The 12,887-nt window shown below is 40.4% G+C and overlaps 1 protein-coding gene across 1 annotated transcript in view; it reads right to left on the reverse strand.

Moving 5' to 3' along the window:
* FER1L6 (fer-1 like family member 6) overlaps window positions 1-12,887 on the reverse strand; it is a 124,496-nt gene that overhangs the window by 2,120 nt on the left and 109,489 nt on the right. The window contains exons 38-40 of the mRNA XM_036829851.1: window positions 12,047-12,288; window positions 10,382-10,545; window positions 371-471 (exon numbers count right to left, since the gene is read on the reverse strand). Of these exons, the coding sequence (XP_036685746.1) occupies window positions 371-471; window positions 10,382-10,545; window positions 12,047-12,288 (507 nt within the window). The remainder of the gene's footprint in view (window positions 1-370; window positions 472-10,381; window positions 10,546-12,046; window positions 12,289-12,887) is intronic.

Genomic DNA, 12,887 nt, shown 5'->3' on the forward strand with positions numbered 1-12,887 from the left:
TTTTTCAGCAAAGGATAAGTGAAATATGAAGATAATTTTGTATGCATAATTAGAGAAATAGTAGGAAAAAATTCATGTGAAACATATCCCCATGAAAAAAATAGTAGAAAAAAATATATGAAATTATTCTGGAAGTGCCTATGTGGTAGTTCTATGGAAAAGTGTCCTGTCCATTTGCCAAACATTCTGTAATGTTTTTGGAATACTTTTCAATTATAGAAACAAAAAGCTACACTGATTGGATGGTACCTATTAACTCCTTCTCAATTCTCCCAGCGGGATGTTCTGGAGAAATGTTTTCATCCTCTGATATGGGGACCTCAGAGGGTCTTTCCCATTTCTGATGTCCCCACCCCGTGACTTCACTCACTTGGGCTTGGCCAGGGGCTCTGGCTCCTTTCGGGCTTTTCCAACAGGATTTTTCTCAGCTTCTTCTGCCGTAACGAGGTGGAACTCAGCTTCAACCTTGCCCTGCACAAAGACAAACTCTCAGTTTCTAGTCACAAAGAACTGCTGGGGGCAACGCCAACCTTCTAGAAGAAGTGTTATCATGTGGGAGAATGTCAGGAAGGATTTTGACTATCCTGCTGCTTTATTTTGAGGAAATATTTTCTTTTCGGTCCTGGGAGAAGCCATTTTTATGATGGACAATAAAAGCCCTGGAACGAGGTTACTCTTGAGTTTTGTGAGAAGACGGGGTCCCAGATGTACACATAGACACGTATATGCTCAGTCACATGGACTATTTCACTTGTAATCAGTTAATATCTGCAGAAGTAATATGAATTATAGAAAATAAGAATTAAGAAGGGGACTAATTACTTGACTGACAGAACCCTTTTGAATCTGCTACCGTCTTTCTTCTCTGTCAATGACTCTCAAGAGGAGATGGGTGGGTATGGACCTACATTTGCCAAAAGGCTTTTCTGTCATCCTTCCTTGTTTTTGTTGTCCCCTCTAAGTGTTTTAGAATTATCCTTTTATTCTAGCACTCTCTCTCCCCTTCTCTTCCCTCAGTAAGAAACAGCCTCTTTGGTTTGAAAATTATGAGTCATATGCTTCTTCAGAGCATTGTGCCAAAGATAGTGGCAGAGATGTAAGTCTTGGGTTATCAAAGGATGAGACAGGATGTCTGCAAAAGGTAGGAGTCATCCTTTCTTGTTCATTCATTACTTTTGGGGAACCCCTGTATGCCAGGTACTGTTCTAGGCCCTGGGGCTTAGTGATTAAGAAAAATAGGACCCTTGATCTCCTGGAGCTCCCGTTCTTGGTGGAGGGGACCCTCTCTCCTGCCTCCTTTGGTTTTGTGGATCAAGATTCAAGGTGATAGGAGGGACACAGACGTGGCTGGAGACTGCAGCATCACCAAAGTATTTTAGCCCCTATGATTGCTGTTAAAGCTTGTCTTTCTGAATCCCATGTGGATGGGGCATTACCTGACTTCAGAGGCATGGTTGATTTCCTACCCCAGTAAAAAGGTCTAAGATTCTGATGAACCAATGGTCTTGTGTTAATTTACCTACACTCTCTGAAAAAGCCAGGGCTTCTTAACAAGCAAGTTTAGTTGCTGGCAGCCATGAAAATGTAATCATGGGAGAAATTAAAGTAGAGTATTTGGGGTGAGTTTGAAGCTGGAGAAGAGAGGCAGAGTCATGGCTGTCTGAATTAGTAAAGAAGCACAGTGGGCTTTTATTACAAGTGAAGTCATGAGTTCAAATCTAGGTGGTCTCATCCATTCTTTAGACTAGTACCATGACCCAACTCAGAAGGCATTAAATTCCTATGATCCAGAAATATTCCTTTAAAATATGTATATATGTACTCTCTCGTTCCTTTTGAGAAATTTCGGCTCCATCGGCAATGACTTGCACATAAGGCACTCAGGAAGTATTTGAAAACCAGGAAAGAAAGAATATAAAGCTTCTATCCATTCTATCATATCTATCAACAGTAGAGCAATAGTAATGTAACTCTAACTGTAATTGCAATGCTTTATTGAATGCCTGTTTTGTCCCAGGTTTGTTCTTTTTAGCTATCATCTATCTATCTATCTATCTATCTATCTATCTATCTATCTATCTATCATCTATCTAACTATCTACCTATCATCTATCATCTATTTATTACAGTGACTAGCAAAGTAGGTCTCCTTTATATTGATAGAGACACGAAGCCATAAAAGTCAAATAACTTTCCCAAGGTCACACAGGCAATAAGTTAACCAACTGGAATTTGAACCAAGGTCTGTAAGATTCCAAAGCTCATGCTCTCTCCATTATAGCAGGCTGCCTCCCAACTGCCAGATAATTGGACTAGAAGTTTTATGAGACCTTCCCAGCTCTAACATGAGATGATTCTATGACTGTCTTCATCATTGCCACCTAAAAGCATTTGTCTTCTTGGGTCTTAGTTTCCTCATCTATCAAATGGCCAGAAGCTCTTTAAAGCAACTTGGCTCTAACTTCTAGGTTTCATGAAAGGCAGAGTTAGAGCCCACGGTGCCCCTGCAAGATTTCACGGCTGGAAGAAACCCAAGAATCCAGCCCACAACTCATGGCAGAGGGGCTTCCAATCTGCCAAAAGGGCTTATTTCCAGATGTTTCTCAGAGATGATGAGCTCCACTGAGCAATATATTTATACGCTGAGAGCCTCATCCAACTCCTCTATACTTGATAGAGTTTAAGAGTCACTAACCAATTGCTGGGCTCCAAAATGTTTGGAAGAGAGGACAAAAATCAACAGAGAACAAGTTAGGACGAGAGTGAAAGGATCATAGGTGTCTTCATTGCCTAACAATAAGCTCAGCCATAGTGCTGTATAACTTGCATGGTGGTATGTGAAGACATTACTCCATTTAAACCATTTGACAGCTTGGCAAAACAAATGACATTTTTATTCCCATTTTACAGCCCAGGAAACGAAGGCTTGATGATGTTTGCTAACTTGTGTTGTAAAACTAAGATTTGTACCCAGGTCCTCTGATACCAAGTCCCATCCTCTGCTATTTTATGTGTCCAAGGGGCCCCTTTTTGTGGAAAAAAAAGAAGCAGCCTATTTATTTAACAGTGACTCAATATACCTTTTCTGAAATGTTCAAGAGAGGCCTCACAGTCATTGCCATGGCTCCAGCATTAGAATGTATTTTTGATGTTTCAAATAAAATGTTGAAAAACACACTTGCTATATAGAAACATTGTTGCACAAAAGAAGCCAAACACAAAAGAATACATGATGTGTGCTTTCATTTAGCTAAAGAAGGAAATAGACATGATCAAATGATGAGGTTGGAGGTCAGGAGAGTGGTCAGGACAAGGGCAGGAGGGGTCTGGGTCACTGGAGAGGTTCTGCTTCTTCGTCTAGGTGCCGATAGGAGTGTTCAGTGTGTGAAAATTCATGATTGGCACACTTTTCTGTAATATATGTTACTCGTTTCTGTATGTAAGTATATTATATTTTAATAAATTGGTTTTAAAAAGAAAAAAAAGAACATGTTTTTGACTTCCATCTAATGACTTGCCTTGGGTAGCTTAAGGAATAGTATAGCATAGCATAGCATAGGAATTGAGTGGGTACGATTTGGTGCAGACAAATTTGCATCTGAAATCGGGCTCTACCACTTACTAGCTGTGTGACCTTGGGTGAGTTACGTGCCCTCTCTGAGTCTCACTGATCTGGGATGTTAATAGCATGTACCCCATTAGATTGCTTTGAAAAATAAATGATACAACACATATAAAGTGCTCAACCCAGTGCCTGGTGAATAGTAAACACTTAAAAAATCATTGTTACCTTCAACACTATTTTATGGACAGAAACACATAATTTAATGAGAAATATATTCTGCCCATTCAGCAAACTCCCAGAGAAGTCCCAAGGATCCATATTCCCACAGGAAAAAAAAATGCAAAGAAAAAAAGGAGGCAGAGAATATGAAATTAATTCTGCCCCAGGCATAGAAGTTGTCAGTTAATATCAGGAAGAGCCTTGTCCCTGCTTCACTGCCCTGCCTGCGTGGTCACAAAGCATTTATCTGGTATCCCAGAGGCAGCAGGGGAAGGTGTTTACTGACATGGTCTGATAAACGCTGCTCCTCATTCCATATCTCTCCACACAGAGGGTTCCATGTCCTATTTCAATCATCAGCATTCAACCAAGTACCAGGCAGAGGTCTTAAGCTAATAATATCCTCCAAATGTAATTTTAAATCAGAGCTAGAAAAAATGGACAGTGTGAGAGACTATCTATTAACCTAATGACATCTATGGATGGAAGAACATGATAAGGAAAGGTCCTAAAAAGACTAGATTTGTTGTATCGCATCCATTGTCTATGGGCTTCAAACTTCACTGGGCCTGGAGGGTGGACGCTGGGGGAGGCTGAGAAGTGATTGTGTTCAGGTTGGACATGCCTTCTTCAGCAATAATTATTGCTTATTAAACACAACTGTCACTCCTATGAGATGAGGCATTCTCATACATTAATGGTGGGAATGTGTACTGGTAAATCCTTTAGGAAGAGGAATATACACACACACATACATACATACATACATATACATATATATATATACACACACATATATGTATCTGTACACATATATATGTATGTGTGAGTGTATGTGCATTACAGTATATAGTCATACTCTGGACCTGTGAATTCCATTTCTGGGTAGCTAATTAAGGAAATAATTCAAAACTCAGATAAACCTTTAATGCACAAAGCATAGTCATTATTCTTTTGGATGTTCAAGTCGTCCTATTTTTCACAATGAGATGTTGTGTAGGAGGATATCCATATTCTCAGGAGATGCGTAGGAAGTCTTTAGGGGTAAAGTGTCAGAATGTCTACAGCTGACTCTTAAATGGTTCAGCCAGTGTGTGTGTGTGTGTGTGTGTGTGTGTGTGTGTGTATACTATATCCATTTATTCACATATACAGACAAAATAAATATATCAAAATGTCTACAAATATTAAATCTAGGCGGTGGGTATATGGTTGATCATTGTCCTATTCTTTCAACTTTTCTGCATGCTTAAATTTTTTTAATGCATGTATGTTAAGGAAAAAACACATGATTAAACCGTAGCATTTCTATTTTGAGAATACAAAGAATTAATAATATTCATAATAAAATGTAGGGGAATGCTCATTGTAACACTGAGTAAAGCAAAATGAACAAGGCATTATTTTTAACATAGAATGATCACTATTATATAAAATTAACCAAAATCTATGCATGTTGGGAATAACCAAAATGTTAGCAATAGTTTTCTTTGGGTGATGTGCATAGGGGCGCTATTTCTTCCTTTCCACATTTTTGTGTCTTTCAAATTTCCTATAAATGCATATAATATACTTTGTCTTAAAAATGATCTTCACATGAAAATACCTCCCCTCGTCCGCTCCTGGAGAATCTGAATTTGCCACATACTATTTAGATGATTTGTCTTGTCTACCAGCTGCCTCAGCTAAGCTGTGAACTTCTGGATGGCAGAAACGTGTCTTATTGATCATTGAACCTTTAGCTCCTAGTGTACATGGCCATAGTAAATGCTGACAATTGTTTTTCCACACTAAACTGGAGGTAGTTTTAGTTGTTATGCTCTTGGGACTTACCTGGGCTGCCTAACTGTAGACTTGCGAGATTAACCTGTAAAAGAAACTTCCTGATCTCCATCTTCTAAAGGAGTGATTTCTTTGAAGGTTGCTTTTAGTAGGATAATGCATATTAAATGCATAATGCAATGTGTTTCATGAAGAACATGTTCAATACATATTCGCTTTCCTTCTCCAAAGGGTACCCATTCTTTTGCAATTCCACTTGGAGCTGTTTTTCACTTACTATCCATATTCCACACTAGGAGCTGTGTGATCCAAATGTCTAAATTACACTGCTTGGGTGTACAGATAAGCAGCTTTAAAAATAAGCCTGGCAGGTGGCAGTGCCCATAAACAAATCCCTCCTGGCTGCTGGTAATTGGAATAAGAGGACAATGATCTTCTGACTGCTGGCTTCAAGGCACGGGAGGCGAGTTCATGCAGAGTGGGAATTAGAGAATGTCTTTGCTGGAAACACACCTTGGAGGCACCCCGTCCAAACTACTCATTTTACAGACACGGAAACTGTAACAATTAATAAACAGAAACCTCAATTAAAATAGAGTTGAGAGACCAGAAAGGGGAGCTCTCATGCCCTATGTTGATAGCAGAGCCTAATAGGGAGAAGAAAGACTTTCTCTTCTCACCTGGCAAGAGCTCAGCCAATGAGAGACAGTCATGGCTCAGTCGATGAAAAGCCATGGGCTCTGTTAACTATAGCACTCCCAACTTCCTTTCCTCCTCTATAAAAGAGTTCTTTCCATTTTTGCTGGGGATTTGCACATGGCTAGCCACGGTTGCAGACCTCAAACTGCAATTCTTTGTTAACCCCAAATAACCCAGTTTCTGCGGGAGATATAACTAGCAGTCTATTGTTGGAGCGTCTATCAGCACTTTATTCCTTTTTATGGCTGAATTCTATTCCACTGTATGGATATACCTGATGACATATTTAAAGCCATTTAAAAACCAAAATGGAGTAACTACGGTTCAGGCATCCAAAATGGAGCCAGGTGGGACCTCCCTGGTGGTCCAGCGGTTAAGACTCGGTGTTTCCAACGCAGGGGACCGGGGTTTGATCCCTGGTGACAGAACAAAGATCCCACATGCTGCGCAGTGCAGCTAAATAAATAAATAAATAACAAAATGGAGCCAGGTGACCACTGTGGATGCAGTTGCAGACGTGTTCGTAAATCACTGAGAACTTGAATTTTCTGAACTGTATCAAATTCTAGGACACTACTGGCCATCTTCAAAACAGTATCTGCTAGCAGCTGCTCCCTGCAACCTTGTAGTTTCAAAGTTTCCCCCACCCTTTTGCAACAATGTAATCATTTTGAACACCAACCAATTCTTGTTTAATAAGCACCCTTACTTCTTGCCAGCTCCAATCCTAGTTCTTGACAAGCAACTTGTGTAACCTTGCCCTGTTTTGCTTTATAAGCATCCCCCATTTTGTAGTCCAACAGAACACAATTCAAATGCTTCTTGAATCTGTGTCTCCCAGGCTATGGTCCTAACAAACCCCAAGTAAGCACCTCTTTACTTCAATAAGGTCTCTGGTTCTGAAATTTCGGTTAACATACCACATTTTGTTTATCCATTCATCAGCTGATGGACATTTGGATGGTTCCACTTTGGGGCTATTATGAATAATGTTGCTATGAACTTTCACAACACTGCTTTTTAAAAAGGTCGCCAGGAGAGGTACAAATCATTATGTACAAAATAAGCTACAAGGATAAAATTGTACAACACGGGGAATATAGCCAATATTTTATAATAACTGTAAATGGAATATAACCTTTAAAAACTGTGAATCACTCTATTGTACACCTGTAACTTATATACTATTGTATATCAACTGTACTTCAGTTAGAAATTAATTAATTTTAATAAATAAATAAATTAATTAATTAATTCAAGGTCGCCAGTGACCTCCACGCTGTTAAACCCAATCGACACTTCTCCGCTTCTTATGCAACCGCCCAGGAGCATTCGACACAAAGACCCAACTGTCCGCAAAAGACTCTCCTCTCTGGGTTCATGTCTCGGCACATTTTCATCACGTTCTTCCTACGTCTCCGCCTACTTCTCTTTCTCCGCTTGTGAGCCTCTCCCGCCCATTGTCCCCGGCGCAGCGAGGGACTGTTTCCTGTGTGAACCAGACCCCTCACCTCCCTGCGGGAAACCATTCACTGGCTTCCTGTTGATCTGAGACCGAAATCCATAAACTCTTCAACATGGCGTCTGAGGGCTGCACAATCCAGCTCTGGTTTCCTCTCCACTTCATTGGCATCACCCTCTCTTCACCCTGCTCCAGTTGTGCGAGGTTTTGCTTGTTTGTATTTTAGTTCCTCCTATGCACTGAACTCATTCTTTTTTTTTCTCTCTCTCTTTCTTAAATTTTTATTTAAAAATTTTTATTGCGGTGACACTGATCTATAACATTATATGTTTAATGTATACCACATTATATTTCTACTTCTGAATACATGCCAGCATGCTCACCGCCAAAAATTTATTTCCCATTTACCACCCTACAGTTGACCCCCTTTACCCAGTTTGCACTCCCCCCCTGCCACTTCTCCTCTTGTAACTACTACTCTGTTCCATATATACATGTTTGTTTTAGTTTTCTTTGGTTTATTCATTTATTTTGTTTTGTTTGTTTGTTTTTTACTGAACTCATTCTGACCTCAGGGCCTTTGCCTGTGGTGTTTGCTTGGTGACAAACGCACTTCCATTTTTTTCCCTATGGCTCACTACTTTTCATTCTTTAGGCCTCAAGTGTAAAGGTTCACAGTCACAGAAAGGCCTCTAATCACTGTATGGGGTGGGAATATCTGCCTTGGAAATGCCTTAACTCAGCACTTCCCAGCCCTTGTTTTAAGAATTTGCTAGGCAGAGCAATTCTCAGAGCTTCCTGAGGGTCGGTCTCTCACATTACAATCCTCAGTTTGGCTCAAATAAAATTCACTTTTTTCTCTTAAAAAAAAAAAAAAAGAATTTGCTTTCTTGGTGTGCCTGTGGGTGACTCGCTGTGCATTTGTGTGTTCATCTATTTACCCTTGTGTGTCTGTCTTTGACATTGGACTATATTATTCTCAGGGCCTATCCTTTAATAGATGCTCAATAAATATTTGTTGAATGAAATGAAGAAATAAGTTACATGGAAAATAAAGAGTCAATTAGGATCAAATGAAATAACAGAAGGGAACTGAACATATTTGGCAAACTCTGCAGGGCTATAAAAATATAATAGATGACTGCCATTATGTAATACATACATAATCACTGCCGTTTGTTTCATAGGAAAAGGAATTATGTCAAAAGATAAGAATTTGGATTTCAGGACTTGGCATTCCCCATTTCCTGACCTCATATTACATTCTGACAACTCTGACCAGTGGGCAGTTAGCTGTCCCCATGGGGATATTTCATGACTCCAGGCTGCACTCATCATGGTTCCTCTACTTGGAGTAGACATCCCCCTTTTCTTCATCTAGAAAATGCCTTTCATCATTCTCTGTTCTTGAAAAGTTCATGCTCTGCCCTGCTTGACCCCTCAGCATCCTCAGAGGGAATTAGCTCCTCCCCTCCCCTCTTCCTTCCCTGTGTCATTTTCACTTTGACTGTTTCACGCAGACTGTACTGTTGATACATCTGTCCTCACTGGACTCGGTTGACATTAGAGGCCATGCTTACTTCATTTCTGAACTCATCCATTCATCAATCAAATCACTGATGGAGCGTCTATTATGTGCTAAGCCGTGAAGCCTGGAACAGAGTACAGAGGCTGCCACGTAGTAAAACCTCAACGCATACTTGTGGAGACTGGGAGGAAGGAGCCTGCTTGGATCCTTGTCCTTTTGATCCAATCTCACCAGATGGGACTGAGAATGGAGGCAAGAGAAAGCTCCTAGAAAACATACTAAAACTGGACACCATGGAGTCAGGTCAGCAGCTCCCAGTTAAGTTCGAAGAAATCCTTGTCTTGTACCCGTTGAGCCCGTAGAACAAAGAGAGAGTGAGCAATCGGGCTCTATGCAGACCTGCTACCTGAAAGGTCGTGACTTGCGTTTGCTTTTGCCGCTGGGCACTAGGAGCAGAGGGGAGAGCGTGCTCACCCCGAGAGGAGGACAACAATGAAAATAGGCCCCCGATGCTGGCCCGGTCCCTTTTCTCACCTTCACCGAGCACTTAAGCTCTCCACCCTCCCTTACAGGGGAGTGAGGAGGGGGCTGAAAGAAAGGGCAAGAGAAGCTTTCTTCCTACTATGTGTGAAAGGTCCGAGTTCCTACAGCACGTGTCACACAGTATGGACCAAGTTGGCCAGGCAAGGACAGGGGTAAATGGCTCTTCTTTCTGCTAGCGTCCTCTCGAGCAAGTTTTAAAAGGATGGATCACTTTTTAAATGGAGTTTCACATTTTGAGGGTGAAGGGATGAAGCAGTTGTATTAAAATTGTACATTAGTCAGGACTTTATGCGTGATTTCAAGAAATGTTGAAAAAAAATTAATGCCGGGGCATATGCTCAAGGCAAGAAGATAGAAACCGAGCCTGATATAGATCACCATTAAATCAAGCATGCTGAAATATGGAAGGCGCAATGCATTTATAAATTTTCCAAAATTCTCGCTTCTCAACAGAACCTTTGCTCTGAAGGGCTCTATGTCATTTTAGGGCACTTGACTTGAAGTTTACAAAATGACTCATTGAAAGAGCATGAGGTCCCCTGCCTGCTCCACCCTCCCCCCATCTCCTACAGCTGGCACTTACCGTGAGTTCTTTGCTTTTAGCGAAAGGCCACCAGCCCCGCACACGCTTTTGCTGGAATATGGAAATCTTGCTCTCCTCACTTGCATTTTCAAACTTGGTGAGACCGCAGTCTTTGGCAGACTTAGCTGCTCGGGGAAAACTATTGAGGTTCATTTCCAGGGAGCCTGTGAAGAGATGCCCTTAACAGTTATAGAAGGGCTTGAAAATCCATCATCATCCTCATTCACCCACTCATTCATCCACCCACTCACTGGTCATTCAGTCAGGACCACATGGGATCCACAGCATGTGCCAGGTATTGAGGGCACAAATATGACCAAGACATGTTTGGTGCATTTAAAGCATTAGTAATATGGCAGCAGGTAGAAGACAAGGGCAGAGCTACCATATGTAACTTTCAAGCCTTAGTTTCCGGTGTCACCTGCTGGGCCTCTTCTCTGCTCCCTGGGTGTGATCTGGATTACGTGGCTGTCCTTTGAGCTGTTCCCTGCCTTAGCACATAAGCCTATAGGAACCTCCTCCCCCGACCATACCTCCCTCTCTGAGTCCACTAAACTGCAGGTTGGGGACTAAGTCTTACTGTCTTGGTAGCTACTCTCCAGTATCTTCGTGGGCTCTCAACAATGTTTTCTCTTGTTGAAAATTTTTTATACATTTTAAAGGTTACTTTCCATTTACAGTTATTACAAAATAGTGGCTATATTCCCTGCGTTGTACAATACATCCTTGACCCTATCTTACACCCAATAGTTTGTACCTCCCTCTCCCCACCCCTATATTGCCTCTCTCCCCGTCCTTCTCCCCACTGGTAACCACTAGTTTGTTCTCTTATCATCTGTGAGTCTGCTTCTTTTTTGTTGTATTCACTAGTTTTCAACAATGTATTTTCAATGAGTGAATATAAGCCAGAGTAAGATAATGCCACGAGAATGTTATATTTCTCTCTCCTTAATAACCTTTCCTTATTTCGAAAGTGATATATGTTAACTGTGAACATTTAGAGCATGCACCTTAGCAAAAAATAGAAATCTTTTTTTCTATTATTTTTCTACCTCCCAAAAGTTGACGACTGTCCTCCTTATTAGTTCATATCCTTATATCAGTCTTTCTGTCTCTTTGGCTATCTCTATCTCTTTCTCCTATAAAACTAAACGTATTTTTTACCGAAAGGGGATTTTTTCCTATACACTATTTCTTCACTTAATGCACCCTGCACAACCATCCAACTCATTAAATATTCTAATATTTTAATGGCTGCAGGGTTATCACTTATTGAATGCTTACTATGTATGAAGCACTGTACTTTGTTTTTAAATTATATTATCACATTTACAGCTCCCCTCTGAGGTTGTAATATTATTACCCCATTTTACAACTGAGGAAAACTGAGGTACAGAGGAGACCAGTAATTAGCTCAAAACTTAATAGCTTCTTAGTAGTAAAGCAAAGGTCAATTTGAATATGTATCTTCCACCATAGGGATACACTGTAACTTATTGAGTCAATCCCCTATTAAGGGCTATTTGGAGTGTTTCAATATTTTGCTATCAAAATTATTAAATAGCATTGAAATTACTATCCTTGGAGCTAACTCAGACTAAGTTCTCCAAAAGCTGGGACAAAACCCTCAACATTAATATGAGCTTGATGAAGCCTCTGGCTTACCCAGAAAATCATCTGAAGACAGCCTTTCAAAATCCCAAACCTGAAGCACCAACACAGCTGGCGTCTTACACTCCATCTTCTCTAAGGAAAAGATGTTCTCCCTCTTGGTAATGACCATTTGCTTCTCCGCTGGGAGATACTGAAATGGAAATAGAAAGCGCCAGTTGAAGTTCCCCTCTCCAGTCAGAGAGTTGTAATGCACGTCTGTTTCCTGCTTGTCATCTTCCAAACCCTTTAACCACCTGAATAAAGACAGAAAAAGAATTAAACACTCAGAGCACATTATTCAGGCATCAGTATAATCAAGAGTGATTTAACTAGTTTCATTGTGGTCACAGATCCATGGTTTTAAAATTATGATATAGTTAGATTTAGATGAAAGTTTCCATTGAATCCGAAAGAGATAAATAAGGATCAAAGGGTCGGAAACTGAAACAAGACTCTCGGTCTAAGTCAGGTTGGGGAATTGTCTTCAGTTCTTGGGTAGATCTGAAGCCACACGCAATAAAAAGGGAAAAGTCAGGAAATGTGAAATGAAAGTGTAATCTGAGTTTCCTCTCACCTTGGGCTACCTCTTTATAACGTGTACCATTTCTGCACCCACTACATTACATTGCTACATTACATAGGTAAATTATCTAACCTCTCTGTGCCTTTGTTTCATCTGGAAAATAGAAGCAATGACAATATCTAGTTCATAGAAATTCAGAGGAATTATATGAGATATTATATGTACAGTGCTTTGTGTACTCCAAATGATCTATTATGTTATTTCCTCTTAGTATTATCTGGTCTTTCTCCTTCATGCCAAGTATAAAGTAAGCTACAGTGAATACCTTTT

Source organism: Balaenoptera musculus, chromosome 17, assembly GCF_009873245.2.
Source record: "Balaenoptera musculus isolate JJ_BM4_2016_0621 chromosome 17, mBalMus1.pri.v3, whole genome shotgun sequence".
In the NCBI taxonomy this organism is placed as follows: Eukaryota; Metazoa; Chordata; class Mammalia; order Artiodactyla; family Balaenopteridae; genus Balaenoptera; species Balaenoptera musculus.